The 25,083-nt window shown below is 40.6% G+C and overlaps 7 protein-coding genes across 9 annotated transcripts; 3 read left to right on the top strand and 4 right to left on the bottom strand.

Annotated features, from left to right (window-relative positions):
• Positions 1 to 2,209: 2,209 nt before the first annotated feature.
• Bcboa7 lies at positions 2,210 to 4,272 on the bottom strand. The gene is made up of 4 exons (XM_024690131.1): positions 3,964 to 4,272; positions 2,979 to 3,912; positions 2,660 to 2,917; positions 2,210 to 2,599 (listed from the first exon to the last, which is right to left on the bottom strand). Exons 1-4 carry the CDS (start codon positions 4,189 to 4,191, stop codon positions 2,412 to 2,414), a joined length of 1,608 nt encoding a protein of 535 aa, XP_024545899.1. The 5' UTR covers positions 4,192 to 4,272; the 3' UTR covers positions 2,210 to 2,411.
• A 53-nt stretch (positions 4,273 to 4,325) lies between these two features.
• Bcboa8 lies at positions 4,326 to 7,314 on the bottom strand. The gene is made up of 4 exons (XM_024690132.1): positions 6,817 to 7,314; positions 6,098 to 6,749; positions 5,429 to 6,039; positions 4,326 to 5,371 (listed from the first exon to the last, which is right to left on the bottom strand). Exons 1-4 carry the CDS (start codon positions 7,197 to 7,199, stop codon positions 4,648 to 4,650), a joined length of 2,370 nt encoding a protein of 789 aa, XP_024545900.1. The 5' UTR covers positions 7,200 to 7,314; the 3' UTR covers positions 4,326 to 4,647.
• A 675-nt stretch (positions 7,315 to 7,989) lies between these two features.
• Positions 7,990 to 15,726, bottom strand: Bcboa9. Its single transcript, XM_024690133.1, has 9 exons — positions 15,530 to 15,726; positions 15,007 to 15,475; positions 14,431 to 14,953; positions 14,259 to 14,382; positions 10,353 to 14,209; positions 9,609 to 10,303; positions 9,398 to 9,560; positions 9,038 to 9,346; positions 7,990 to 8,982 (listed from the first exon to the last, which is right to left on the bottom strand). The coding sequence occupies exons 1-9, from the start codon at positions 15,564 to 15,566 to the stop codon at positions 8,167 to 8,169; spliced, it is 6,993 nt and encodes a 2,330-aa protein (XP_024545901.1). The 5' UTR covers positions 15,567 to 15,726; the 3' UTR covers positions 7,990 to 8,166.
• Positions 15,727 to 15,926: 200 nt separating this feature from the next.
• On the bottom strand, positions 15,927 to 17,270 carry Bcboa10. 2 transcript variants are annotated; one of them, XM_024690134.1, is made up of 4 exons: positions 16,916 to 17,270; positions 16,601 to 16,865; positions 16,359 to 16,536; positions 15,927 to 16,301 (listed from the first exon to the last, which is right to left on the bottom strand). In XM_024690134.1, the coding sequence occupies exons 1-4, from the start codon at positions 17,166 to 17,168 to the stop codon at positions 16,185 to 16,187; spliced, it is 813 nt and encodes a 270-aa protein (XP_024545902.1). In that variant the 5' UTR covers positions 17,169 to 17,270; the 3' UTR covers positions 15,927 to 16,184. The 2 variants fall into 2 exon arrangements, with proteins under 2 accessions (XP_024545902.1, XP_024545903.1); XM_024690135.1 differs by having other exon boundaries at positions 15,949 to 16,301; positions 16,359 to 16,542.
• Positions 17,271 to 17,414: 144 nt separating this feature from the next.
• Positions 17,415 to 19,251, top strand: Bcboa11. The gene has a single exon (XM_001545564.2). It carries the CDS (start codon positions 17,538 to 17,540, stop codon positions 18,948 to 18,950), a length of 1,413 nt encoding a protein of 470 aa, XP_001545614.2. The 5' UTR covers positions 17,415 to 17,537; the 3' UTR covers positions 18,951 to 19,251.
• Positions 19,252 to 19,317: 66 nt separating this feature from the next.
• On the top strand, positions 19,318 to 21,006 carry Bcboa12. The gene has a single exon (XM_024690136.1). The coding sequence runs from the start codon at positions 19,741 to 19,743 to the stop codon at positions 20,401 to 20,403; it is 663 nt and encodes a 220-aa protein (XP_024545904.1). The 5' UTR covers positions 19,318 to 19,740; the 3' UTR covers positions 20,404 to 21,006.
• A 556-nt stretch (positions 21,007 to 21,562) lies between these two features.
• On the top strand, positions 21,563 to 24,342 carry Bcboa13. Of its 2 annotated transcripts, XM_024690137.1 has the most exons (4): positions 21,563 to 22,018; positions 22,091 to 22,145; positions 22,200 to 22,333; positions 22,402 to 24,342. In XM_024690137.1, exons 1-4 carry the CDS (start codon positions 22,011 to 22,013, stop codon positions 23,909 to 23,911), a joined length of 1,707 nt encoding a protein of 568 aa, XP_024545905.1. In that variant the 5' UTR covers positions 21,563 to 22,010; the 3' UTR covers positions 23,912 to 24,342. The 2 variants fall into 2 exon arrangements, with proteins under 2 accessions (XP_024545905.1, XP_024545906.1); XM_024690138.1 differs by lacking the exon at positions 21,563 to 22,018 and having other exon boundaries at positions 22,022 to 22,145.
• Positions 24,343 to 25,083: the final 741 nt, after the last annotated feature.

Here is a 25,083-nt window from a genome sequence, read left to right on the forward strand (position 1 = left end):
ATAATAAATTTTCCCCAAATCAATTTTTATAATAACATTTTTATATTTACCTAATATTTAATCAGAATTCCCCCTAAAAATATAATAACCCAAAATATTCAATACAATTCTTTTTTATATATCAATAATATAATCTCAAAAACATTTTTATACCCCCTTATAAATTTATAAAACTTTTTTATTAATTCTTTATAATATTCCTTAAATATTACAAACTTTCTATTCCTTTTCTAATCTATCATTTCCTTTTTCTTTTTTTTATTTTCTTTCTAATTTAATCCTAAATTGTAAATCAAAAATAAACCACAAACAATCCATTTCCAATCCATCTCCTTCTTTTTATTCAAGATATATATAACCTATTCTAATTCTTTCTCTTATTTCTCCAACTTTTAAAATTCACTTTCTTCCCTACCCAACCCTAATCCTTCAAACTCCATTACTGTAAAAGAGTAGAAGGTGGTAATGGTCACACAAGAAAAGCCTTCGCATATACCAAGCATAGAGCAAGTGGCTACACGTAGTAAAATGGGGTGAATCGCTACATCGCGACAGCGAGGTGAGGGAGACGGTAAGAGCTGGGCACTCAATTCTTCAGAAGACAACTTTAGAAGGTAGAAAATTCGATGATATTTTTAGGTCTACAGAAGAGAAGCTATAAATACTAAACGTTGGTAGCACGTGACCCTAAAGTCACGTGTTTTCACTCTCACATTACTTAAAATATTTGAAAACTTTCTAATAACAATAATAATACACTTAAAGTATTATCTCTATCCAATATATTAACTACCTTCTTTTCTAAAATAAATAATATAATTAATTTATCAAAATTCTATAATAAAAAATATATTAAATAGATTTTCAATAAAAAATAAAAACCTCAAATAATTAAATATATTTCAATTCAATCAAAAACTAATTATATACCCTAATCAAACCCAAATATATACTAAACTCTATATAATTATTTATTTATATTAATTCCTTTTTATTAATCAATTCAATAATACTTCGATTCCTTAATATTATATTATTGATATTTAACTTTTCAAGCCAAGTTTGTAGCTCTTTTGGATAAGAATTCTATACTTACTTAAGCTATAGATCCTTAGCCCTCATCCCGGGCTGGTCCGGGCTCGTCCCGGCTTAGTAATCGTGTCCCCGTGACAGACAGATTCATTTCCTTAATTAATATATCAAAACTAATCTTTTTGTAAATTGAATTATTAAATTTATATTTAATGAATAAACGAATAATAAAATAGATTTAAAATAATTAAAATATTTTGATAAATACATTAAGAATCGAAAAAAAAAACAAATATCAAATATTGATATTAAATAAATATAAAAACTACAAATCAATAGCTTTTCAAATATATTATTAAAAAAATATTATATATTTATATTTACTATTATATTCAAATCATTTGATTCAATTATTTGATATTAATTGTTTTAGCAATTTAAAATATTTACATAATAATCAAATTGATAGATTTATTAAAATATATATCAATTATATTTCGAAAGTTGAATTCTTTACAATTTTTAAAACTATATATAAGGAATTAATCACTTTTCAAAATATAAAATCAGGATTCCAAAGAATAAGTTTAATTCTATTTAATCTTGAAATTGTACTTTCGAAATTAGATATTCGAATTTGTATATCTATTCCTTCCTTTTTCGATCTAGATCAATAAATCTCTTAAACTTTTTATAATTCAATTGAAGCTTTTTTTTAATTAATATTAATTAAAATTTAAACAATTTGCTATTAATCAAGTTTATTCATATTTATATTTGAGATTGTATTAATTTTAATTAAAGGTATAAAATAATTAGTTTATAAAAATATATTTTTAAATATAAAGATTTATATATTTCAAATAGTGAATGAAATATTAAATAAATATTGATATATAAAAAAACTTTAATTATATTAAAAAGAAATGTTTATTGAATAAAAAACTTTTAATATATCATTTCAATAAAAAATTGATTTTTATATTTAATATAATGAATATTAAAAAGAGGATAAATTCAATGAAGAAGTATTTTCTATTTAATATTGTAATAAATATAGAAAGATAGGTTATAATATAGGAATTTATTAAAATAATATAATAGATTTTAGATTATTAGATTTTGAATAGTTTTAATTAATTGATTCAATTGTTATTGAATAATATAGATTTGAAAATGTAAATTGAGGTAAAAGTGGTGTACGTATTGATAAACTACGTTATTCTTACAAATACTACAAGAACCAGCATCCTTATAGAGAGGTTTTACTATACAACAGAACACAACACATTACAACATAATTGAGTAGATCATGATTTTGCACGTTAACCTCTGCTTGACAAGGAAACGTCATTCAATTAATTCTTATTCATTGATTCTCAAATTAACTCTCTTCTTCTCATCTGCACCTCTCCTTTCATGTTCGGCATCACGTTTGTGTCAGTGTACAAATTCGCTGGCCTTCCTTCTCCCGGTTTGAGTCTCACGTCCCATTTCAACAACACCTCTGCAAAAGCAATCTTGATTTCGTTGCTTGCAAAGAAGCGCCCAGGGCACGCATGAGTTCCTAATTCGTTGATCGATAAGCATAAATCAAAGAGCGTGTCGAGATTAATGAAGAACGTACCATGCCCAAAGTTCAAACTCTCTGTACTGGACGTAACGAATTGATATCGATTTTCATTTCCTGGCACAGATCGCAGTTTGCTGAAGCGGAATCCATCAAATGTGTCGAACGGTGTTTGCTGGTGCGTTATTGGAGAAGCCTCATAGTATGGAACTGTGCGATTTGTCATTTGTGCATCTACTCCACAAAATGTTCCTGATGGAAGGATATGACCCGAGGGTAGAGCCAGTGGTGAGGTGAGATATCGACGCATCTGGACTGTTAATCGGGACAATCATGAATTAGTCTCAAAATGTCTCTCATGGGTTGGATTCTTTACCAAGAATTGGTGGGTTAAGTCTCTGCGACTCTTTGATAAAACTATCCATCTTCCACAATTTGGTCAATTCTACCTTACTCAATTTTCCATTTCCCCCAGCTGTTTTGTGGTCGGCAATGACTGATTCCAATTCTGTTCGGAGCGGAGCTACATGTTCGGGATAGGTTGCCAGGTCATATAAGAGATGGGATATCGTAATGCTGGTGGTGTGAATAGCAGCTAAGCTCACTGTCAATTGATCATGGGCCAATTGCTTCACATCTATCTTTCCACCCTTCTGCGGGGTATGTGATAGTAACCATCTGATAAGTTGTCCATCATTTTGTTCTCCGGCTTTCTTTTCCCACTCTGAGGGATCGAGTGCGGCTTCGCGTTCAAGGAGTGGTTTCAACAGTTCTTCGGCTTTCTTGTGCACACCAACTAAAGTTCGGAAATATAGGGGTGCCAGAATTTTACGTTGCCACCAAGGGCGTTTCCAGAGCATTCCAACTGTTACCCCGAGGATTATCGTGTATGCAATCGTCGCTTTGATCCACTCTTCGTCACGGCACAGCGGCGCACCAACAAATACTCTTCCAGATAACAATGCAACCACATTCAGTACCTTGCCATACACTGACACGTTCTTCCATCCGTCGTCGTCATCTGGCAAAGTTCCGATGTTCTTTTCGAATGCGTAGTCTACCTCATCCCATAACGTATCAAGGGTTTTCGAAATGTTCCGAGTAAGGTCCTGCTTGATTGAATTAAGAATCGGCTCGGAGAAAATTTTCTGGTCTTTTTTGAGCAAGAGGTGAGCCAGATGTCGAGCGTACACTTCTTTTTCAAATGATATCTTTGCTTCTGGGAGAGACTTTATGATGTTGATGGCTGAGTTTGGCAGAATGACAATGGGAACACGATCGGCCGGTACAACGTATGGCGAATTTGGGTACTTTGTAGGATTAGTATTAACCGCATGTTATTCTGGAGTTTCAAAGCTTACAGTTTGAGTGCCGATTTCTAGCGACTCGCTAACATTGATATTTGGTCCCACTCCTACAATCGGTAAATCGAGATCTTTTAACCTCTCGAGCAGCAACTCTTCATCGGGCCTCTGAGTCCATGCAATTAAGATGGCAGCTAGAACAAAGAATCCCAAGATCAAAAAGATACTGTTCCATTCTAATTCCAGAGGCTTTCGAAAATTGATTTCCTTCAATCTTTGATACATTTTTCCAGAGTGGTTTGGAAACGGAGAATTCTGTGACGCATTATTTGGGATTCATCGATACATATGTGTGGAGCCCGTTCCGCTGCACCTTTCGTCGGTTGCCTTCGGTGTTCATTGTAGATCTCCGAAGCAGGTGGGGATTGACTTTGGGGAAATTTTTCACGGATGTTGGGTCTCAACCAACGAACGTCACCGAGCCTCAGAATTGGAACGTGAAGTTTCTTGAGCTCTAATTCGATGAGCTGGTGAATAATCATTGTCCAAATTGGCACTTCTACAATCAAGGGTCATCTAATCCTTCACCAACAACACATATATCGATTCAATCAATCAACTATCCGTCCACTCTCTCCATATCACCAATCATTTTTATACGTGGTGTCATCCAAGCAAGGTTACAGTTGTCGCTGACACGATTGTTGTTCTATTTGCCATGCTTACCACCCAACATACAATTTACTCGGGGACTACATGTTTTTTTGCCATTATTTCCTCTCTCCACGCCCACATTACTATCAAGCCTACACCTGGTCCCGCCAAAAAGGTAGAAGAGAGAAATATCGTCAAAATCAAAAGCCAGCTTTGCTTTGATTTTCCGACGAATTTTAAATCGGCGAAATGAAGAAATGTCCAATAAAATGCGGCACCGTATAAAGAGGTCTGTTTCGCCGCCCAAAGCTCCGAAAAAGCACCCAGAATCGCCTGAATCGGCTGAATTGGAGGTTGCAGCTCTTGAGTGAGGAAAGCTATCGATGTTGAACTACTGAGGCTTCCGTACAGATAAAACGCTGCACAAATAAGAATGGAAATGCTGTATGAAATCCGTAGATACGACAAATCTGCTGTAGGCTTGTATATCCTGTTTAGTCGAGTAGTGTCCTTCACGATAAATTTTAGAATTCTCAAAAACATGGTCAAGTAGACTGGATACCAATACCAAGCATTGTCGTATATCCATTGCGCAGACTCAAGCTCGATAGAGCTCCATATGCAATAGGAGGGACCCAAGAAAATCGAAAGTATTGCCAGAGGCAATATTTTTGCGAAAGCTATATTTGTCAGTCGATTATCAAGGGCCGCAAAATTTTCCTGCGGTGATTGAACGTAGTGAAAAAAGAAATAGATTGGAGCAACGAGTTCAATTCCAAGCTTTTGAGCCAGCAAAAGGAATGCGGTAGGGCTATTTTAATTCTCTTAGTAGGTTTAAAAAAAATGCCAGGAAGCGAAGGTGACTTACAAGATATTCGCTACGGTGAGAGCGTTTCCGCGACGGTAACTTTCAATTGTCCAGATGGTTGCAAATGGTATGGCATTGGCAATAGAGCTCAGCATGTCCAATTTCACCTCTGAGAAGGTTTTCGTCACTGGAAATCCCTTTGGTTCTGGTGTTTTCTTCCAGAAGAACCAAAGAGCGATGAGAATTAATGGCAATGCAAGCTGGGCTCTTCGCTTTCGATTCTCCTCCTTTCCAATACCAGAGTTCGTACTCCAAGGCATTGTCCCTTCCAATGCTCTTTTTGGCATCGGCAGACAGTCCAATTTCGTAGCTCCAACCTGAACCTTTGCACCTCGGTCGGCAAGAATATCTCCTAAGCGTGGAATTATAAACATAGATGCGACCCAATCACCCGTCGTAGCAAGTGCTTCTACACGAGTAAATTTGTTTGCTGCTTTCACGATCAAATTTGCTCTTACGTTACGTTTCTGATGATAGAGCGATAAAGCGCTGTTGATATCTTCAATAGCAGGTTTACTGCCGTCGTCTCTCAGCGCTTTCGCTAGACTATTAGCCATTTCTGCTGCACTTTCAATTGCACAATTTGCTCCTTGGCCAAGATTTGGTGTCATCTAACGAATCTGTATTAGCACAGAAAGCAATTCTCGTCTTGAAGATTTGGGCACAAACCTTGTGTATGGAATCTCCAAGACATGCAACGCGATTCCAATTCCAGTGTTCATTCTCCATTTCCTCGATGGTGACAAAATTTGCCACGATACGATTTTTCCACACTTCGGAAAGGAGAATGTTGCCCGATACGTGATGATGCATGTATTTTGCTACATGATTAGTTTCATCGCCTTTTTTATAGCGTGGAATGCCATCACCAAATGTTCTTTCTTCATTCTTGGTGAACAGAAACCAATATAATTTTCCATCCACGCCACCAAACAATAGAGTCGAAGCGCCCTTTCCTGAACTGCGATGCGTATGTCCGATTTCCAATCCTGGAATTGGTTTAGAGATTCCGAACAAACAACTGTATTCTGCCGAAAGAGCAATTTCATCTCTTTTCAACGCTTCAAGATCTTTTGTCGTTCCCTCCTTTGCGATCTGTCTTCGCATTTCTGATCTTATAGTGCTATGGATGCCATCTGCACCTGCAATCACATCTCCAGAATACCTTGATCCATCTTCGCAAATAACAACCGCTTCTTTACTATCTTGTTCAATTGACCTGACATATTTGCCAGTCAGAACTTTCGATTTATCGGGAAGGTGTCGATACAAAATTTCCAAAAGTGTCTCCCTTTCCAAGAACGTTATCGTGTAACCCAATCTATCCCAAATCAGTCCTTCTATCTAATCTCACTGCAATCTACCTTCTCAAATTGAAAATCACATACCTCTTTCCCGTCAAAATCGGCGCATCAGTTTCAGAAAGCAACCTCCCGTTCTCATCCCATGTCTGCATAAAAACACAAGGTTCAATGTTTTCCGAGACCGCATCAAACATTCCCAATTGATCTAAAATTCGTGATCCATTAGGCATCAAACTTACTGAAGCGCCTACTTGTGGCGCTATATCGTGGCGGCGTTCGAGAATGATGTAGTCGATTCCATAGCGTGATAGACAGTGTGCGAGGGTTAGGCCTGCGATCGATCCGCCTACTATTACAACTTTCATTTGGGAAGTTTGAGTCATGATAGCAATGTTGATTGAAGGATTGGGTCTGGATATTGTTTTTTTCTTGTCATTTATGCTATGGTCTACGAAGGATATGTTCATTACATACGTGCGTGAGAAATGATGACTACTATTCGCACCTCCTTCCTCTGCCGGTACTTACTTAAACCACGAGATCCCCGCCATCAATTAAAAGTAACTCAGGATCGAGTCTTACAGATAGACCGGCTTTGCTTGCGTTGATTCATACGCTCTCGAACTCTGAGATGTGGGTCAATATCCATGGTGGAATTGAACATGGAATCCGAAGATTAACCACGGAAACTCATTCGGAGACCGAAGGTTTGTCTTTGGGACACGGTCACCGAGCCGGAGACCTTTAAGATGCTTGAGGATGGCTGATACGAGACATTAAGCATAAGGTATTTAAAAGTATATTTTTCATGATTCTGGCTACACCAGCCTACACCGGCATTCAAGGTGACCTGGTGTTTTTTGTCACGTGATTGCGAAAGTCCAAAATGATGGTCATGATGGCAGGCGGTGGATATCCCATAGCGATTGCTTGCTTGATTTTCTCATTTCTGCCAATTCCCTGCCAGCTAAGTTAGTCATGTGACAACTACAAACGCATTTCTTGTCTGGAAAACTATCCCTGCACCCCCTGGATATTGATGTGGAGTTTTGGTGTCTATATGTAGCATCAAAAATCAAAGGATTTAAGCAAAGTTGGCTACTGTGAGAAAAGTAAAGATTTTGAATAGATACATGATCAACCTCCCCACACTACTACAACGAGACCAATGTGATATCCGGGAAGAAAGATAGTATCATGCTTTCATTACTTATCTTTGGCAAGTCAAAGAGCCTTACTTTCAGGCTCATCTACATTTGTTTACGTAACTCAACATATTGAATAAACCACACGGTCCCATTTATTCAAGTGAACTAAATATCTATGGAAGTGAATACAAGATGAGTTGGGTCAACAAGATAAACTACATAACATTAACCAAGTACTAAAACAACAAGAATTTCAATCAATATCTGAGCCGCGTTACTTCCTCTATCACCCCTTTCTTATATCATAAATCTTCTTCGCCAATGAATCCGCCGTCAAATTTAAGCTCATGAAATCTGATGCTGCAATATCAGCCCCCAGAGTCTTATAACACCACGTTCTTAAGCTCGTTCCAATCATACTATCCATACCAAACCTGACTACTTCAGTTCCGGGGTCAATATCTTCAACAGCCACATTGAATGTCTGGGAAAATTTCTCTACTATCATCTCCAAGATATCGGGTAACAAAAGTCTGCGTTTATTTTGCCCAGGACCAGTTTCGTTTCCTGATTTCTTGGCCAGAACCGCGTTAAAAACAGGTCCAATACGTGGCTGTCTCCAAAATGGTATGCTATCAATGTCGAGATTTGCACTCAATTGGAGGGGCTCAACGCCGGTTACGATGAAGCTGTTGGCCAATGGATCCAGGTTCCAGGATGATGAGGGGGCTTTCATCATGGCAGTATCGATGAGATCAATGACACCAGCTTCGTTGATGGTATGAACTCCTGTTCTAGCTAGACCATCTTCGATTCTCTCATTTTGACTCACAAATCCAACTTCGGTGACGACGGTAAGTGAGATGGTGGTTGCTGGTAGACCTTTACTTTGACGGTATCTCGCAAAGAATTCGAGGAAAGAATTTCCTGCGCAATAATTGCTTTGTGTTGGGAAACCAGATAAAGCAGATGATGATCCGAGCATGACAAAAAAGTCTAGAGAGTGGCTTGCAACGGCATTGTGAAGATTCCAAGTTCCTGTGACCTTAGGACGAACGGCGTATTCCCAGCTATTCAGGTCATGGCTTGTAAAAAGTCGATCCTGTTTCATAATTTTAGTATTTCACTCATAAAACCCCACATTTCAGTCAACTTACATCTAAAGCCATTACACCTTGCACAACACCGAATAACGGACCGGCAGCCAAGTCAACTGCTTTTTGGACGTCGGAAATTCTCGTAACATCTCCTTTCACTACATCCACAGTGATTCCATCATTTCTAAAATCTTTGATCATGGATGCAGCTTCAGGTCTGTCTTCACCAGAGCGCCCAAGGAAAATCAAGTGACGAGCGCCCTTTTCAACCATGTGACGAGCCAAACATCGACCAAGGCCTCCAAGACACCCAACAAGTAGGTATGAACCATTTGACTTGAAAGCAATTGACTTCTTCTTCTTCGCAAACTGAGACGCGTCTGATTAGCACAATCTTGAATGAATTATGGAATAACTTACATTGATCGTCTCAGTGTCAAAGCTGACAACAACCCTTCCAATTCTACTGTTTTTGCCAAACTCTTCAAAAGCCTGGCCAATTGCAGAGACAGGGAAAACCGATAGATTTGGGAGGGGTTGGATCTTACAATCTCGATAGTAATGCATAATTTCGCCCAAGATCCTATTGATGTCAGTGTAAATAGATCCCGTCGGGAATGTGTTAACTTACTGAGAAATAAGATCCGGCTTGTGTTCGAAAACAAGAACCAAGTCCATGGCAATAAAAGAAGCGCCTCTCTTGAAAGGACTCATGTCCAGTATACCTTGATCTAGGATATCGGTCTGTCCGAGCTCAATATGACGACCGTGGTGTCCTATACAGTTCCAGGTAGCTCTCAATTGCTCACGAACAAGCGAGTTGAGGGATACATCAACTCCACGGCCACCTGTAGTCTGCATGATTTCAGCTGCAAAGCTTGCATCTTTCGATGATAAAACATGATCATCCTGAAGACCATATTCTTGCATCAAGAATTTCTTCTTTTCTGGAGTTCCAACAGTAGCAAAAATTTCAGCACCAATCATTTTCGCGATCTGAATTGCCGCAAGTCCTACACCTCCAGTAGCAGAGTTAATGAGTACCGATTCTCCTGGTTGAAGCTTGGCAAGATATATTAATCCATATATAGCAGTTAAGAATGGCATCATAATACTTGACATCTGATCTAAGGTCTCCTCAGGTTTAAGTTTCTGGAGGAATCTGGAGTCATATCTTTCGATGTTACGGAAGTTTCCAAAACCAGCCCAACTTACTCGGTCGCCAATGGCAACATTTGTGACCCCAGTACCGATGCTTCTGACTATACCAGCACCTTCAAGACCCAGTATTTCTGAATTATAAGTTCCTTGAAGCGTTGCGAAATCCTATAATAATTTAGCTTTGAGAAATCAGAAAAGTCTTAGAGTCTTTTACCTTCATGTTCAAACCGACTGCTTTCACATCTACCTCGACTTCTCCAGGTTTAAGTGAAGCTTCCAACTCATCGTCCTTAAAGTGTATCGTATCAAAAATACCGACGCGCTCGATCCCCAACCTGATACGTTTTTCTGGCTCATAGGGTATCATTTTCGGCTCCGACTCAACTCCAGAAACAAACTGTTGATCCAGTAGAGGGTCTTGAGAAAGTCTGCTGACATAGAAAATACCATTTTTGACCATAAACTCTTTATCTTCGTCTCCACTGTCAGCTGCATTCAGAATGGTCGTTATGTTGGAGATAGTCTGTATAGGATCTCGATGATCCAAGTCCAAAGTTTTAAAAGTAAGAGTTGGATGCTCTGTCTGAAGACAGCGGCCTAGTCCAATGACTATTCCAGCATTAGGATCGTCTCCCTCCAGAAGATTGCCATGAGTAACCCATAGCATATTTGTCGCTCCACTTGCGACTGACTGTATTGTTGCTAGCTCTTGGCTCGTCAAAGATCCATGAAATATACTAGACTCGGACTCCACAATAAAAACGTAGGTTGCTTTTGTATGAGCGTGGAATTTGAAGTCTTGTAGGGAAATTGAGGTGATTAACCTTCCACTCTTTGACAATCCAGAAAAGATATGAGAGTCGAATACCGTTGGAGAAGTTCTTGTGACGAGTACAATCTCTCCTGCTGGCAGATCAGAACTGGTTCTTTGATGGGGACTAATTAGCAAAGACTCTTTGTCTTCAAGAAGTGTGTAAAGTCCAGCCAATTGAAGATCTGTTTTGATTGTATTGCCATTCTTGAACTCTGAACTGTAAAGCAGCATGTTCCCACCTGGTGTTAATAGACCTTTGAGTTTTGCTAAATCAATCTCGTCGCTAGGAAATTGAGGCACAATGAGCAAATCAAAGAATGTCTCCGGGACATCGTCTAAAACCAACTTCTGCACCACAACACCAGGGAAAGCTTCATACTTGACTTTTATTGGCTCTATATCAACGTCGCCGAGAGCCATAACAGTATAAGTCTTGTACCGACGAAGGGATGAACCGCTTTCAAGAACTCTGTGAAGGTTGTCGGAAATCATTGATTCTGTATTTAAAATCTCACAGATGTTAAATCCAGGACGTTTGTGGACAATAAGATCGAGTAGAGAATTATCAGTCAAGTTGGAGACCATCTTATCGACATCTGGCTTCCATACAGTGCGAAGGTATGGGTGACGATCTATCGTTCCAAGGTCATCAAGGGCTTCCGAATACTGAGTACATGATAGCTCTTCAATCTCAAACAATGGCTTGCCTTCAGGCGAGAAAAGCTGACACCACCCGTTCATGGCACGTAGACTGAAAAACTCTGCATGTGCAAGGACCTTGCCTTTTCCAGGGGTCAATTGAGTGATGTGATCATCATCGGCCCAGGACCATAAGGAGACATTAGCCATTGACGTTGGAACAAATGATCTTTTTAAGCCGGCTAAGGAGCCTTTGTGTGCTCCAATCAGTGCAACTTGAATGCAGGTATCCATCGCTGCGGGGTGTACGATATATGCGGAATCATGCTCAGAGACACCATCAGGACAGAGCTCAGTGTCCGCAACGGCTTCTTCCAGAGCTGGATTGGTACGGATATTACTTAACCCATTAAAAGCTGGTCCGTAATTCAGCGAAACTTTTTGGAAACCACGGTACCAAGTTCGAGCAGCCTTTGGTTCTTGTAATTTACTTTCGTCGAATCTTGGAGCCATGGTAACAGCTTTCTTCTTTGTGACAGTTCCGACACAATGATTCGTCCAATTGCCAGCTTGAATAGACGATATTGTGAACTCCGCAATCGTTTTGGACGTAATTGAAGCAGTTATGGTGGCGAATTTCATTGTTGTAACAATCTCAACTTGGGATCCAGAGGGTGGGATATTTAATGCAGATGTGATGCTAATGTTGGGAAAGAAATATCGGAACGCCCCACTGACCGTCAGTTTGTCGTGGAAAAATTGACGAGCAGCCTCGGTTGCAATTGCTAAGTAGCCAGTTCCGGGCAGCACAGGTTGCGGTCCAAGTTTATGCTCCTCTAACCACGGGAAATTCTTAGAGTCAAGCATATTCCTCCATTGTCTTTGTTCCACTGAGGACCCTGGAAGAATGGCACCCAATAGGTCGTGGTATTTGAATTTCCGTAAGCGATGTTCTTCATCTGGTCTATTTTTGTTCCTAATCTCACCGGCAGAGTAGTTCCATGAGAACCTAGGAAGATCAACAATCGGCAAGCCAGTTTTTGTAATTATAGCGCCACCCTCCCGTTTTTCAATGGCGTTGACGCGCTCGACATTCACCGAAAATCCTCTCATAGTAAGAGTTCCAGCAAGATCCAGAAGACGAGTCACAGAGCTCTGTCCACGTACTAAGGTGGCAGCATAATCCAAGTCTTTGGGTGTTATCCCGAGGTTGTCTCTAATCTGCCTCAAAGGACCAGCTAGAGCAGAGTGAGGGCCAATTTCAACAAATTGTGAAATTCCAAGATCTGCTGCCAATGCAGCTTCAACCGCTTCAGTGAATCGTACTGGAGACTCCAGATTCTGACGCCAATAGCTAGGTCCTGGTTTGAAATTGGATGGCATTTGTTGAGCAGTTACGGAAGAGAAAAATACTGGGTTCTGCACTTGAGCTTGATTGGTGGTTTGAGATGCGCCAAATCTAGAAAGTGCTTCTGACAAACGACTTTCGTAGTCATTGCCGATATTCAGCATGTGATGTGAGTGATAAGCTCTACCGCCAGTCTTCAGCTCGCGAACGAATACCCTGTCAGATTCTAACTTCTTCTGAACTATGGTAGCAGGCTCAATATCACCACTCAATGTAACACTGTTAGGCGAGTTGTAGCATGCAATACGCAGTCCGTCGGTGAGATAAGGTTGTATTTCTTCAGGGCCGGCGCCAACAGCCAACATAGTACCTTTCACTTTGAGAGTGCCAACCCCTCGTCCTCGGTAAAATGCGGAGATGATAGCTTCCTCGGCTGTTATGAGATTTGCAGCATATGAAGATGCAATTTCACCAGACGAATGACCGATACATGCAACTGGCGTTACATTCCAAAGTCGAAGAAGCTCAACAAGAGCTATTTGAACGGCTGTGCAAACAGGTTGTGAAATCTCGACATCGTTGATCTTACTGGTTACTGCAGGCTCCATCAGGACATCTTCAATAGTCCAATCGGGAGAATCATCCCCTAGAGACTGCAATGAACGGTCAAGCTTCCTTATCGTGTCGATATATGATGGGAATGTCAACATCAGTTCTCGACCCATCTGTGCGTTCTGAGCTCCTTGTCCTGTAAAGATGAAACCAATGTTTCCACCATTTCCCCTCTTTCCGAACGTAATCTCGTGTTCCATGAGATCCTCCTCTACATCATCTTCTCGTGCTACCGTGTATGCGCAATTGAAGAAATTCGATCTCCGACAGCCAAGAGTGTACGCAAGGTCTAGTATGTTATAATCTTCTGCCACGTCACGACACCTTTCAATGTTACTTTTCAACGTAGAGATATCATGAGCAGAAAAAAGAAGAAGAAATTCTGAACGAGATACAGCTCGCACCTGCGAGGCAGATTTCGTTCCCACCATTTCGACTGACTCAGATTCTTCACTGCTAGCTTCCAGATCCCTCTCATCCTGACCCCGTCGGGTGTAAGTTAATTTCCCTGGTAGGACCGAGTCGGCGGCTTCGACAATTGCAGTGGCATTAGCTCCTCCATAACCGAATGAGTTTATACTTGCGCGACAAACAGAAAAGCCTTTTGGCCAAGGTGTCATTTTTTGAACAACCTCTATCCTTCCACCCTTAAAATCGACTATTGAACAGTCAGTGCATGATCTTAGTAGCTGCACTGTACAACTTACTTTTGGGATTCAATTTTTTTATACCAATTGTTGCTGGTATCGTGCGTTTTTCCATAGCTAAGCATACTTTTATTATACTTGCCAAGGCACTGGCTGCTTCGCTGTGTCCAACATTGGTTTTCACCTAGAAGATTAATTATTATAAATGATACACTCAGACAATGTAACATACCGATCCAACAAGAAGTTTCTGTCTGTCCGTGCCGTTAAAGAAAAAATTTCCAACACCCTTAATCTCTATTGGATCTCCAACTTGAGTACCAGTGCCATGTGTCTCGAAATATGAGGTATCTCTTGGGTCCAGACCGGCGAATTCATAGGCTGTACGCATTACAGTCTCATGTCCCTTCGCACTTGGCTGGGTGATGCCACTGGTTTTTCCATTCGCATTCGTAGCTGTGCCTCTAATTACACCACGTATAGGATCATTGTCCCGAATGGCATCAGACAAACGCTTCAAAAAAATTGCACCAACACCTTCAGCACGGCCATATCCATCAGCTGACTCGTCGAAAGTATGACAAGTAGATGTAGCTGATAGAACGCCAACTTTGTCTGTACTCATCTGGGTTTCTACGGCGAGCATCAGATTTGTACCACCAACTACCGCAGCATCAATTTCTTTCGTCTGTAGCGCTCTGCAGGCAATATGCAGAGAGTAAAGAGAGGAAGAGCAAGCCGTGTCAATTGTGAGACTATTGGCACACTCTCAGTTGTGCACCTGGAAATGAGTTGACAGGAAACTTACCTCGGACCACAAAGATCAAAAAGATAACTAACTCGGTTGCTAATTATAGTGTAACCAGAACCTAATAAACTATAAGGCTTCGGATTGTTGTGATCTCGATGACCTTGAAGGTAGTAGTCGGAAGTGAAATTTCCAATATAACAACCTGTATTGGAGCCCGACAATTGGCTCAGCGTAATCCCACCGGACTCAAAAGACTCGTAAACACACTCCAGCAACTTTCTTTGTTGAGGATCCATTGCCTTCGCCTCCTCTTGTACAATACCGAAAAACGCCGGGTCAAATTTCCAAATATCCTCATTAATGAAATAACCACCTTCTGGAGTTAAAGAACCAGGTCGAGCCTTATTTGCATGAAAGCCATCAATGTTCCAGCGTGATAATGGCGGCCTCGAAAGTCCAGAACGTTCCTCGGCAAGCATCTTCCAGAACTCATCTGGGGTATCTGAGTCGCCTGGGAAGCGACATCCTGAACGTCTATTAGCTACTTCGTTTCTTTCAAAAAACAAATATAATAACTTACCCATGCCAATGATGGCAACAGGCTCTGGAAAAGACATGGTTATGATAATTGCAATAGTAATGTACGTAAAAAATTAACAAATGAATATAACGATTGATAGAAAGTAGAGAATATTGGAAATCAATTTGTGATAAGATATCTGAATTCGATGAAATCTAGAAATCGTATTAGGTAGATGCAGATCTGTGGCAGGAACCATGAGCTCTTTGTGGGGGAGCATCGTCTCTACATAAAGCTTATTCACCTTTCTCCATGTTTGCGGTTTCGTGTGGCCTTCCAACGGTGATGTGGGTCCTCGGTTTCCGTTCTTCCAGGTGTAATGTTACATCGGATTCCGATTGTTCGAGAGCACGGGCAGCTTTGAGGAAACAAAGCAACTGAACTCAAATTGAAGCGTTAGAATCGAACAAAGTATTCAATCTTGGCTTCATTATTGTAGTCTCATGCAATATTCTTAAACTTAGATTTTTGTAATCTATAGGCAATATAATATATAATAAAAATACAAGTATTCGCGTCTGCATATGAATATCCCTCCACGTTTCCAGCTACTCTCATGCCATGACTAATCGCCAAGCCTCCTCAAGGTTGAAATTCAAAACTGTGCCAACTTCGACGTCAAGAACGTTTATCCTGGTGTTTTAATTGTGTCTATTCATAAAGCCGAAATTACTATGCTACTATTCAGCTTGGAATCCAGTAATATGCCAGTCTCTGGTTTGGAATCTAGCAGATCCAGAGCTTCCCTCAATTTCGTACTCAACTCCGGTAGCTACAAAAATTCACGTCAGTCAATCAGAAACTGGAGGCTCTAGAGGTAGCAACTCACATATGAAGGAGTGAAGATGCTAAAATGATCACCGTCAACTCGAAGCTCTTCAACTATAAAGTTGTACGGATACTTTTGCCAACCTAAAGCATATTCTTCACGAAACCAGTCGACCTCTACAACCTTCTCTGTCGGTACTACCTTGAGTGCCCTTATAAAAACAGCGGGTGGCGGTCGTCTGAATCTCGATCCATCGTTAACATGCATGTACCTTTTAAAGTGAAAGAATGAAGAGACTGTACCTTCCGTTTTCCCAAGTTGGCAACTCCCAGACTGAGAGCGCATGGATAATATCATTCACAGCTTGCTGCTGTGCCAATCTACTCTTTGCTGTTTGATCCGGTACGACTGGAATATGAAACTGAACTGGTGGTGAATTCTTTGGTCGCCAGTCCGGAAAATCAGGGAATGGCGTATCTAACAAGATTATTCCAGCGACACAAAGTTCTGGAATATTCTCCAAGCACTTTGCAACTTGAATCGCTATTGACCCGCCCGCAGACCAACCTGTAGCAAACTTGAGTGATGTTATGTAGGTAAGAAAGTGGGAAACTAACCACCAAGTAGGACTTTGCCTCTGGAGACTTTACCCCGGATGTATCCAGCATACAACTCACCCATTCCTTTGATACCATGTTCAAAAGTACCGCCATCATTGAGGTGTGGATATGATACTCCCCATACGTTGCGGTTTAAGCTTTCAAGGAAGTAATAGGGTAAAACCGTTCCACCACCATCATGAAATAGGAATAATGGAATTGCAGATTTGTATCGCCGAGGGGCTTTCTGGATTAAAACTGGATTCTCCATATTCTATAATAGACTATATTTAAAAAGAAGTTGAATGCGTGATAAGAAATCTCCAAGAACTCTTGATGAATTCGATTCGGGGACGAAACAAGACAAAATACCAACTAGAAAGAAGATGGGAAATTTTTGATCACCAGTAAGGTGAATATTCGGGTTTAATGACCGGTGGCCGGAAACCCAGACAGGTTGTGGATATCCCGCGGACCTTGGAAAGTGTCTCCCAGTTCATTTACATCACAGAATACAGAGAGCACAGCCCCATCAGACATTACACAGTTCAAAAGCTCTGCGGTCTTTGACGTTCAATGAAAATCAATTTTCTACCCATTTTCTCGAAAAATATCTAGCAGCGCTCCCCCCAATCAGGCAATGGCTTCCGCGACCAAAACTTTAATCACTGAGTTGACGCCACTAGATCACCTCATGCCTCGAACATATGTAATCGGTATGAATTACATTTGGCCAATCTCTCGCCGCAGTAACATTGAAGATATCCATAAACACTTGAAGCGCGGTTTGGAGCAGACTATAAAGGAAATCCCTTTTCTTGGCGGGTCTGTCGTCCCTACGGGTTCTCCTGGAAAGTTTTGCATCGAAACTTTACCTGGAGATTTCGAAGGAAATCAATTGATATTCAATGATCTCCGTACCGGAAGTGGGAATTCATGGCCAAATTCATACAAGAATTTAAGAAAGGCAAGGTTTCCGAGTACTCTCTTCACAGACGACTGCCTCAGTCCAGTGAAAGGGTATATGACTCGGGAAAGACTGCCAGTTATAGCTGCTCAGGCAAACTTCATTGATGGAGGATTGATTCTTCATCTGAGTGTCCTTCATACAGCATGTGATGTACTTGCCTGGAATAACATCCTCTCTATTCTATCGAAGAACGTGAAAGCTTCTTGGCCCACCGAAGCCGAAGTGTCCCTCAATGACGACTTGCAAGACTACAAGGTCTTACCTAGCTTTCTTGATAGATCCCCACTCATGCGCGGAAATCTTAACGTTGAGCGAATGGATGTTCGAGAATACAAGCTACAACTTGCCAATTCAAAGCTCGAAGATCCGAGAAATCACCTTATCAACCCTCCCCCAAAGTCAATTACTGAGATGGAAAATGCCCTCTTCTGCATTTCCAACTCAAAATTGGGAGAGCTCAGAGATTCTATCTCAGCAGAAGGTTCAGCAACATCCTGGTTAACAGTGAACGATGCACTGGCTGCGTTAATGTGGTGTTGCGTCAACCGTGCCAGAATATCGAACGGGAGCCAAAAACTTTTACGGGGAAATTTATCTGTTGCATATGATGGTCGAACAGTTCTTGATCCACCACTGCCCAAGAGATTTATGGGAAATTCCGCTCTGGGGTTTCCCATCACCCTTGATATTCATCCAAAGTCCGTTTTTGAAGCAGCACTTGCTATCTCCGAGTCACGAAACGATTTTAATGATAAGCATATAAGAGACATTATCGGGTTCTTAGATGGCTTGGGCGATATTACGCAGGAACGTGTATCATATGCCAAGACTCTAAATCCTATTTTGGTCATTAGTAATTTGAAAGATATGGGGTTTTATGAGCAGGACTGGGGTGGAAGTTTGGGATTTCCGGATGCTTTGAGGATGGCCAATCCTTTCTTAGACTACATTCCTAGAGTAGTACCGATGCCGGCACAGCGGAATGGGAATGTATATTTGATTGTTTGGATCGAGAAATCAGCAGCCAAGAGATTGAGGGAGGACGAAACTTGGAACAAATGGATTACGCCTGTATTCGAGTAAGTAATAGAAACCAAAAAATCGCCATTGGACATTTCGAAGGGTTGTGAACATTGAGAGCGTGGGAATTGTTGTAATTATCTGGCGTATTCAAGTTTATGTTTAGATTTACACAAATATGTTTTTCTACAAATACTGTAGATATTTCGATGTCCAGGGGTTTGCGATGTATAAGTGTTGGCTTAAAAGCTGGTCGACCTCTCTGGTCGTAAGTGTAACCAGAATCTGCTGGGCACGAAAACTGAATTTGATAAGATTTAGTATATCTTCGTAGAATCTCAAAATATGGCTGCATATCACTGCAAAGTCTTGTTCTATCACGACTCCCCGATTTCACACAGTTATATTTGAATCGATATGCATTCTTTTTGAGTCCTTGGGTTGGTAGTCTAGCGAAAATAGTATTATCCCACTCTATAGATTGGTACAACGCATTGTACAAAAGCATGTGCGCCAAACGATTGTGATCTAGATAGCTTATGACTGCCAGACATTTTACAGAAAGAGAAATTTCACTTAAACAGTGGCATGCCGATAATATTGAGTGAAACCGAGAGATAAATTGTACCATTGACTCAAGGCTCGGATTGAAAACTCTAAGTGTATGCAAACCGAGGCATAAGAGGATACGTGCGAGTATAGCAGCGGTGGCCGATGGGATACTGAGAACACCGGCCATAAGATAAAAGCTGAGGTGCACTCGACCTCCAAATTATCTCAAACATCTCACAACTCAATTTCTCAAATTTACATACATCGCACTCCAAGGCATCTGTATTCGACCGAGTATACAATGACAAGCCACAGATCCGAATCGAAAGCAACGATCAAAGTCCGACCACCTCCATCATTCATCGGCGGGGTGCAAGACAAATCATGGACTCCTACTCCAGAGAACTGGCTCTATGGAGCGTGGTACATGACCCATACTTCTCAACAATATTACTGGGAGCGTACGAAGAACTTTGTCATTCAATATGAACCGGTCATGAATGGAGTCTGGCCCTGTACAAACCAAGAGCTGGTATCTCTTACTCCCCTCAACCAGCCAGAACGTATTTACACCGCCTTTGGAATTGACTCCCCCATTGCTGGCCTCGATGATGCTTGGCTGTGCCAATGTACAGGACATCTGAGCCATATATCAGACCACGTTGCATTTCTGGCCTGGGGTGCCGACTTGCAAAATGTGGACTGGGTCGTGCTGTATTCAACTCCACTGCCAGGAGCTACAGTGGGTCTTCCTGCACAAGTTGCGATCATGAGTCGCGAACGTTTCGGTCCGGACAATACGATGGTGGAAGCAATCAAAGAAGCTCTTTGCGCTGCGGGCAATTCGGAGTTGACCAAGCTGGTGGATAATTTGCGGCCTTTGTTGCAAGAAGATCTCGGAAGTGGGCGGCCGACCTGTGAATACCACGTGGTACAAAATGTAGATTCTTTGACTAGATTCTGATATATCTACAACACAGATAACGGAAAAGCGTAAAATGAAATTGCCAACCAAGTCTATTAGCCATTCACAGAACGTCAGAATGACATTTCGTGGATGTGGTTATGAAGGCGATCTGCGCGCCTTCGTCTTGCGCCACTTATTACATATTGTAGCACTCAAAATAAAGTTTAGGGCTAACTCCGGGAAACCAAAATGCCACCTTTACTACTAATCAGCAGCATTGATCATCAAGGGAGAAGGAAATCTGCAATGTGTAACAATGAAGTAGAGTTTGACTTGAAAGTATAAAGTGGAAAACAATCTGCGTGAAAATGGGGGGCTTCCTGTGAATGCAATGATCACCGCTCGTTTTAAGATTGGGAGGATAATGTTTGCTTGTTTGAGATCAGCTGGGGGAGACTCCGACATGCATGTATTTTTGAAGGGAAAGATCCAAAGACGGAAACAATTCATCCCAATGGCATTCTAGTGTGAAGTTTGAACAAGATGAATCCTGACGGGAGCGATTGGAATGGCGACACACTAGTTGGGTTTAAAGCTTATGTGAAATCACGGAAAACCAAAACACCGATCCAGGCACTTACAACAGATAATCACCTGTCAAATGGGGTCTAAGTTTCAGATTTGTCTGTTGTCCCTTATTAAATAGAACATGTGACTGTGTCTACAACTGAGGAGCATTACGAAGGTAAATGAATTGAGTTGCGTTATACCACCTTCCCTAGCCAGCCAGGATCAGTTTGTTCAGGCCAAATGGCTCTCTTAGTTGCAGAAGAAAAGCGGTGTAGTAAAGCTGTTCCATATACCTCTGTGGAGGCTTTCTTTTAAGGCTACATAGGTATTTATCACAGGTGAAAACCTTATTGTTTGCAATCAGCGAGTGAGTGACATGCTCATTATTAATGCCAGTCGCAAAAAGTAGATCCAAGTACCATCTAATAAAACCCTTGACTCTACTTTTAGGGTTTTGGTCGGCCGTCCGTTATTGTTCTAGATCACGCGTTGTTTTAAAGACCGATTCACCCGTGTGCGTGTCATCATGCCGGTATGAGCTCGGTAACCCTAAATTCTGGGGAAATATGACTATACTTGACAGGTATGATTGAAGCCACAGATTTGCAAGGGGCCATGCGTCAAGAAAGTTACCACAATATGCCCAGGACTTTTGCTCAACACCACAAATTACTGCCTATGTCAGCTAGTAAAGCATGAATAGGGTATCCCATGTTTAAACTGACTCTATCAGAATAAACATAGACTATACACATCAGGAATTGACACTGTAGAGACGGTGAGATCTACGATTCAGTTGGTAGGAAGGCTCTTCCATATCATCTTGTGGACCACCCACCAGGGTGTAAATGGCTCCGGTAGATGCGAAAGTTAATCAAATTGAGGCGTGGAGATTCAACATGCAAGTGGTTTATGCGGGTGAGCCACTTAAGACATTTGCAAAGAGAAATCGGAAAAGATAACGATAGCTTTGATACGGATAGTAATATTTTCCGAAGACCGATTATCAAGAAAGGCTTCAAGCATACTTTGGTTCATACATCAATTCTACCTCTTCTGCATTTGAATCAGTCAAACAACTCAATCCACTCCTCATGTCACCGTAGGTCAATTTCTTTCTTTCTATCTCCAACTTTTTGCTGAAAATCATGTTAATTATGGCTTCAAACAACAGACCACAAAAACCTCCAAAGCTACGACATGCTTGTAATGAATGTCATGCATCTAAGGTTAGAAACTGTTGATACCCTCCCAGAACCGTTTAAAATATTCATTTGAAGTAGGTCAGATGCAGCGGAGAACGTACAGGATGTCGACGGTGTGTATATAATCAACAAAAATGCACCTATAGTGTCTCCATGGTGGGAAAAGTGCAAGGCCATCGGAGGCGGGCAGCAGTGACAGGAACAGCTCCTAGGCATGTTAATCCAAAGAATCACTACCCATTCGAGAGCGAAAATAAATGGCTAACAAGTTCTGCATTAGATCTGGTGCCCAGTCATTAAATATCAACACTTCAACAGAGATAATATCCGTGGCAAACGCGGACGTCATACATGATGAGGCCAACGGCAATGATTTGAACAGCAAGCCGAATGATGTACCTGTGGAAAGTAGTGAGGGCATAACTTCTTCACCTGCGCATTGCAGCATTCTTCCAGGGGGAAACAACGGCAAAGTTACCACAAGCTCGGCACCAGAGAATTTCTCGACGAGTTTGGAAAGCATAGATACATCATCTCTGGAGACTCCAATAATTGAACACGAATTCTCATGGGATTTTAGTTCTGACGAAAGAGCTGATGCCCTCAACTCGCTTGCGCTCGAGAACCCCTCGAATGTAGATAGCATGAAGAATCCGGAATACGGAGACTTCGAATATGACTTTTCGATTCATGAAGTTCCTGCGACTTCTAGCTCTCAAGATGATAGCAGGAGTCCCAAGAGGCAAATTGCTGATCCAATACCGATTTCACCAGTTCCTAAATTCTATCCTTCTCGGAAAAGGACTCATTCCGACTTGTCGGAAAAACAAGCTCAACACGCACAAAACGATTTGCGATGGAGATCTCAATCCCAATCATATAAGCGTCCAACAATTTCAACACAGCATCATAATCATAGCTTCTCTCGTGAGATGTATGAGTATCCGGAGAGTAGTGCTTCCTTCGATGCAGATTGTAGTTTTGATCGAGGTTCCACCTCCCACTCTACGACGAGTCAAACGAATATGAACCACCAAAGTATGAATCGAATACCACAGACTACACAGAGTAACAGAATCTCATTTACAGCCCAATCTCATTACATGGTCTCTTCCATGTCCTCCTCGGTCACACATTATGAAGCTTCTTGGCGCTTCACATCAAAATGCTTCATTATAATCAGCAAACTCCAGAAATTACTTCGAGATTCATCTTCGCTATCTCTAGATGTAATCCTTGCTACGAACAAAAGTGCAATATCTGAGCTGGCTCAAATGTTTGATAGCACATTGGCTTCAAACACAGCAAGAAGCACAAGCCCGGAAGACTTTTTTTCTATTCACTCTGAGATTCAACCAAGTAATACCTGTGATACGTCACTATCTACAGATTTCATCCCTTTAATGGTTTATATGATCGCGCTAAAATGCATCCACGATCTCTACTCACAAGCCTGCTTCATTTTTACTCAAGACGACCATCGAAGTCGCTCACTCTCCACTCCATCACCTCGAAACACTCCCTCCACCTCTAATTCTCCATTTTCAAATCCTTTCGGGCTTCCACAACTCGATTTTGGCACATTCAAAATCGACATTGCTGATCAAAGGAGACTATTTTCAGAAATTATAGCAAGGGAGCTTGGAAATTGCCTGAGTGCTTGTACGAGACTAAGGAGTTATTTCTTGATGCAGCCGGGTGATATAAGTACTTCGACAGGGTTGATAGAAGAGATGTTTTTGGGTATCGAAGAGGGGTTGCAGTCGATGATAAAGCGGGTCAAGATCTGATCTATGAGAATTGGCCAAGAGAGTCAAGGTGTTGACATGATTTCAATATAGCATTTTCTGTTTCCGTTTTGCTTTTTGAATCTTGTTCTAGAAGCAGGATGATTAGAATCAAGTTCAGACACTTCCTTTTCTTGTATCCGTAGAAAGTCTATATAGTACATCCTGATACACTATCACAATTTGGGCTATGGAATGAGTTTATTAGGTGTCATGAATTAGCCTAACTAGTCATATCTGTCTTCGCGTATCAATCCGACTTTTATATTTCCCCGAGTATTATTGATTTTGCCCCTGGATTAGCTCCATTACACTCGTTTCATATACGATCAGAGTTGATGAGTGATAGAAAGCACGCTAAGAGAACCAGGTGTATTAGGTAATCAGAACGATTGATGTAGTCAACTCTAACCGACATCCCTACATCTTACACAACCTCAAATTCACCACTACTACAACTTCAAAATTTAATAATAATTTTAATTTATAATAACATAAATTATGGTGAACTGGGTCATATGGGGAACCGGGTCACAAAATTTAATTTTCTCTATGCGATCTTGTCCTATGAACTACACATTCATTCAATTCCAATTCTAAATCACTTGAACTACTCTCTAGCTTTTGTTTTTGAGTTTTTTCTTCTAATTCTTTAATTGAACATTTATGTGGTCATCCTCGTAGCTTTTCTCCCTTGAGCTTTTCCTCTGCTTTACATATTATTTTCAGTATTTCCTTACTACTAAAAACAAATTGACCTTGTAATTTGATTCTCTTGCCTTTAGTTCTTTTCTTTCGAGTTTCAATTACTTTCTAAATATTAGCGAATTGTTTTCGAAATAGGGCCATCTCAGCATTTTGAGATTCTACAAGTTTAATAATTTTTTTAGTATATTGACAAATTAGTGATATAAAAGAATCACTATTTATTAAAACTGTATTAAAGATTTAATTTGCTTACCTTAACTCTATTCTATTTGGAAAAGAATTTTTGAATATAGATAAGTTTAGGCCTTGATTAATGATTCTCATTTGATAAGTAGAAGATTATTGAAAAAAGTTAAATAATAATATATCGAATATTTTTTGTAAAGAAAAAGGTACTAAATCAGTTTCTTTTTAGTCAGTTTTAATATTAAAAGAATTGAATACTTTTTTTCTAATCTTTTGAAAAA

This window comes from Botrytis cinerea, chromosome 1 (genome assembly GCF_000143535.2).
Source record: "Botrytis cinerea B05.10 chromosome 1, complete sequence".
Lineage (NCBI taxonomy): Eukaryota > Fungi > Ascomycota > Leotiomycetes > Helotiales > Sclerotiniaceae > Botrytis > Botrytis cinerea.